Genomic DNA, 5,531 nt, shown 5'->3' on the forward strand with positions numbered 1-5,531 from the left:
AAAAAAAAAAAAAGAAAAAGCCACCCCCGAAGAGTCGTCGTTTGTCCTCGCGTGTGTTAACGTCCACCTCGCCCTGTTTCACCTGTCGCGTTTCACCGGTTTCGGCCCGCCGTGGCCCATCCGGCGTGTCATAAACTCCAAATTGTGAGTGACAAAAGACCCAATGAGACCCAAGTAGATGAGCTAATCAAGTCGTTTGTTAGTGCTGTTATCAATGGAGTGAGTGATAAAACCCGAGGGAATTTAACGAAGATAAAAGGGAAAAGATAACAAGTGGCCAGTATGCAGACGCGCCGGACGGATGTTGCCATGAGCGACCTCTCAACCCTGGCGACGTTTGAACACCTCGACTGAGACGTTATTTCAGTTGATAATACTCATTGTTTGTTGCAATACCGTTAAATGAAGAGTTTTGAAAAATTCACACTGTGATGTTTTCAAGAACACTCGATCGATAGTTTTACCCCTCTCCCTCCCTACCCCCCCACCCCCCCTTATTTGTTTTGTATTTCCCACGTCATCATTGGAAAACAATCCCTCACGATCGTATTTCCGGTAATTAGTTGGTGGTTGCTGAGGTACATGTGATTTTCGTGCATTAACTGGTGATTTTTGGAGTTTATTGTGCATCAGGATGAAGTCCAACGTCATGCAACTGTTCTTCTCCTGCTGGGCTATCACAATGTTTAGCTTTGCCATTGCCGCATGGCAGGAGAACGTCAGGCCGAAGATGTACGTCCAACTTGGTGAGTTGTTGTCTTCATTATCTCATATAGTGAGTAAGCTGAGTGATAGACCTCAGATAGCACGAAAGATAGCTCTCGGAATTTAATGGCATTGTTCAAAGATGAAAAATACGACAGCTTCAGATCAGATTTAGAGATATCCGTAGAGAGAAATGAAAGGAGAAGTGGAGGGAGATTGAAATCCCCTTCTCGAAACCAGGATAAATGTTTAAAGTCATCATTTCGTGGGAGGAGTCGAATATAAGCAAAAACCAATACCAGCTGTTGTTCTTTTAACAACGTCCACCAGCTCCGATTGCAATTTTTCTCAGAGTGCACTCTCTGAAAAGATTGCCAACAGTTTCCTAGTAGAGAATCCGATATTGGATACTTTTAGAATAGAATAACTCAAGTATCTTCTAAGTATAGTCCAGCTGGTATAAATTGTCGGGCTGTTACTGTATGATGCATGGAGCAGGTAGATAAGCGCTTGATTTAACTTCTTTATACCATTTTAATATTTCCAATGACAATGAGGAGATGAATGAAGCAATAAGTTCATAAATGTGAGCATCGATGTCCCTCGGAATAGCTTAAGTGATGACTATCTGCGGCGTTTGATTCTTCCTCATTTTCCATTCCTGCCAGCTGAAAGTTTAAATGAGAAAGCATAAGTGGCACTCTCAGCTCTACTAATGATCTCAATCCAATACTCGCGATTTATTTTTCACGTTATCGGAACCAACCAAATCCGAGAGGAATGTTACTTGCGATTCTTGTAAAGTCGACAGCTGAGCTTTCACGTTTTGTCTTGCATCAATCGATAGCGTGGATTGGCGGAAATTTTGATTGATTTTGATGCTCGGGCATTGTCGTTTGAGAGATTCTTTAGCTCCGAGAAAAACCGCCGGCTTGGCACTTTTTATGTATATCCCGGGAATGACGCTCACCGCAGCTGTCTTTTTGTGCGTTGTCGCGTGAAAGTGTACTCGAAACAGATCGAGTGGCACTCTTTTATCCTCCCCTGAGTGGCAGAATTTATGTCTATGTACGTATAAATGGGCGTAACCTCTTTCAATCATTGTTGTGAATAAAAAAAAAAAATATATCCTCCCCGCTTTAATTAACAGAGAAAAGGCGTGTGTGCAAAGTTTGAAGGGAAAAAAAATAACCAAGTGCGGACTGGATGAGTCAACAGTGAAACAGTAGAGGGCAATTTGTGATGAAAAAAATTGGGGGGGAAATCAAGTTGATGATGGAGTGGGGAGTCATTAATGGAATGAATGTAATGCCAACTTATCCTTATTTTTACCGTACAATCAGCGAATATATTCACCAACCACTCATCCTCGTAAACTGATTCTAAACACGTATACGCTTCGTCCCCTTGGCCTCCGGGAAATTGTTCGTATCGAAATTGGCTTATCACCGAAAAAGAAAATGTATGAATAATTCAACGCTGGGTTGTACTGTACTCACAGTGGTTCTTGCCGAGGACCACTTATTTTGGGATGCGAGGGAGCCCTTCTTCCTGCAAGGTCGCTCCCCGACAATGGAGTCAGCCGGGTGGAAAGTACCGGACGCACGTTTTTTTCTCCCTCGTACCGTATTTTCTAATAATAATTTTCGGTTGAGTCATTCTATCTTTTGCAATTCATCAAGGGGAATTATTTCCAATTTGACGAAGTGGTTGTACTTTGGAGACTATCAATTCGCTATTCATCCTGGGATTATTCATGTTCAGGTGGTTGGAAAGGTGATATTTTAGCGAGAAATATTGGAATAGATCGTACAATCAGAAGTGGGGTATCGTAAAAGCAAGTAATGCTGGATCACTCGGGAAAAATAATGAACCCCATCTGCGTCAAAGCCTGTAATCACCGAGTCCAGGCTCATCAAAGAGGTCAAAATGATGACAGCCCTCCCCCTGCCCCGATATTTTCAATAGAAAAATTTTCCCCCATTCCCAAATTGAAGAACTACTATTGCCACGTGGTAGACAAGTCAATATGGGAAAAAAGCAATGGCGGAATAGGCGCTTGCGCATGAGTCACCCTCCGCTGTCGTTCCTTTTACTTTCAGGTTATCGCACTTCACTGAGGGTTAACAATGAACGTGTCTTTCCCCTACTCCTTCGACGCTTTTTTTTCTTACCCTCTTCTTCGTTTCAGTTTGCAATGTGCTGTCTTCCTCGTTGCCTTAGACGATCCTAGTGAAAAGTTTGAGTCGGTGCAATCCATGTCTAATCGAGCGTGTGCCAGGCAACTGGATCGATACAAATCCGTCCACTCTTCTGCTGATGCTACGTCTCTTTTTTACCATCCCATGTTTTTGTCAGTCTTTTCTTCTATCACTGATTTTCACTTATGTTACATGCTGCCAGGTTTTGCTTGGACGAACCTGACGGCTTCTGGTATTTTTGTTGCGTTGATGTATTCTTCATGAGATCGATGAGAAACATTAACCACCTGATGTACATTCTGAATATTTCTGGAAGACATCAAGAATGACATTAGTATTCGTGGATATTGATATTTAAGGCTTGGATTAACAGATAAGGAACTTGTTTCTTTCTGAGGAAGCTTCCATTCTTGTCAACTGCTCGCTGCAAAGCATGGGACAGATCTGTCCACTCGTCTGCTCATGCTATGTCTCTTTTTTGTCACAGTTTTGTGTTTTCTTCTATCACTGATTTTCACTTATGTTACATGGTGCCAGGTTTTGCTTGGACGAACCTGACGGCTTCTGGTATTTTTGTTCTGTTGATGTATTCTTCATGAGATCGATGAAAAACATTAACGACCTGATGTACATTATGAATAATTCTGGAAGACATCAAGAATGACAGTAGTATTCGTGGGTATTGATCTTTAAGGCTCGGATTAACAGACAAGGAACTTGTTTCTTTCTGTGAGGAAGCTTCCACTCTTGTCAACTGCTCGCTGCAAAGCATGGGACAGATCCGTCCACTCTTCTGCTCATGTTATGTCTCTTTTTGTCATCTCTAGTTTTTGCCAGTCTTTTCTTCTATCACTGATTTTCACTTATGTAATACGCTGCTGGGTTCTTCCGGTATTTTTATTTTTCCGTCAAGATATTTTTCATCAGATCGATGAATAACTTCATGCCTGAATATTTCTGAAAGCTATCAAGAATGGCAGGTCCTCTTCGTTGATTTCAAGATTTAAGGCTTGGATTATGATAAGTGGAACCTGTACCTTACCAGAACAGGTTCCACTCTCCTCGACTCCACTCACTAAATCATCCTTCCAAACTAATCCTCACTTTCAAATGCTCAAAAAAATGAAGCCACCACCCCGTAAGAGATGAAGACGAAACTGCAGACATGAGGAATTGTTGTATCGTCGACACGTCATGAAAATATGAAGAAAGAGAAGCAACTGGAGTAAGCGAGAGAGCTAGATCAAAGCTAGGTTATCTCTCGGATTGTCCCATTGTCTGAAATGAAAGGATTCGTCCGCTCTTGCGATATATCGTTGGGCAACAAAAACACCGGGAGATGAAATAACATGGGAGAATCGTATAAACTTTATAAATTAAAAACGAAGGAACTCTTTCACTGCAAATCGGCTTGATTGTACACAATGGATTGTCCTTTCTTCAAAATTTTATCTGCCATTTTTCAGGCCTTTTTGTCGTCAGCGGTATAAAGATATCGTTTCCGTTGACGTGTCCCCCTTCATTCCATTGAAATTGAAAATTTATTCTCTAAACAGGGTGCCAACTGGCGTATCCACTATAAACATCGATAAATCTTCCATCGTTGGTCAGCTGACGGGGCTTTCTCTGCATCCCTTACATACACATGAACCACGATGATAATGCAACATATATTCCAGTCCTGCGCGTATGCGAGATATGCCGTAAGCGTGTTTTACCAACTGCACATCTATCTGTACGTCTGAGCAAGCCATGACCAGCTTCCCTCGGTTGCATCTCCCTTTTCCACTGAAACTAGGCGCTAATATCAGCTCAGAGGTCGTATATATTTACACATATAGCTGCTAACTATGTACATATACAAGGTCTACACCAGGGCTGAATATATCTGCACTTGTACAACTTAGTGAAATTGGCGAGGACATGGAACGCTCGTCGCGAGGGCCGGGGGGGGTAGAGTGAGGTAAAATGGACCGTCTTTGATCGTCAATAACTCGAGAATGGCTGAGTGAAATTTTCCAATTTTTCTTTCATCTTGAAGATATTTTTTCAATCCCCAAAAAGAGACCCCACTCATCCTAATCCCATCATCAAATTCTATGATATTATCGATTGAAGTCGGTTATATGCCAACCACAGCAGCCAGACAGAGGTGGAAAAATAATTTCAGGAGGCAAATTGCCGAGTGGAGGGGCGATCTCGTGCATACACAGACATTGAAAAGCCCCGACAGACACTGGGCCAGACACGGAATGATACACCGCATGGTCATAAAGACAAAGAGAAGCGATCTGCGTAAATCGTAGGAAGGAAGAAATTGCAGTGAAAATTGAAAAGAAAACAGCGGTGGTAACAAAAGAACGTGAAGAAGTGTGGGAACTCACACCAATTCTACACGAACCCCACGTGACGAGTCGCCATTTTTCAGATGAGAGTCCAAAAAAATATCGTCAAAGACAGAGAAACCGCGGGGCTGCCTGGGGGTGGGTAGGGGGTTGGAGGCAGAGGAAAAAACTTGAGTTAGAGGGGGGGGTTGAAAGTCCGAAATATCACGAATGTTGGCGAGTGAACACGAGTACACGTTGGGGTTGTAGGGGTGGGGGGGGGAGGGGGGTGGGTCTATAC

At 42.7% G+C, this 5,531-nt stretch overlaps 1 protein-coding gene across 1 annotated transcript in view; it reads left to right on the forward strand.

The window, feature by feature from the left end:
- Positions 1-624: 624 nt before the first annotated feature.
- The window catches only part of LOC107038293 (semaphorin-1A), a 25,160-nt gene continuing 20,253 nt past the window's right edge, over positions 625-5,531 (forward strand). The window contains exon 1 of the mRNA XM_015257319.1: positions 625-746. Within this exon, the coding sequence (XP_015112805.1) occupies positions 635-746 (112 nt within the window). The 5' untranslated portion in view covers positions 625-634. The remainder of the gene's footprint in view (positions 747-5,531) is intronic.

Source organism: Diachasma alloeum, unplaced genomic scaffold, assembly GCF_001412515.2.
Source record: "Diachasma alloeum isolate Michigan unplaced genomic scaffold, Dall2.0 Dall_scaffold_00279, whole genome shotgun sequence".
NCBI classification, from domain to species: domain Eukaryota; kingdom Metazoa; phylum Arthropoda; class Insecta; order Hymenoptera; family Braconidae; genus Diachasma; species Diachasma alloeum.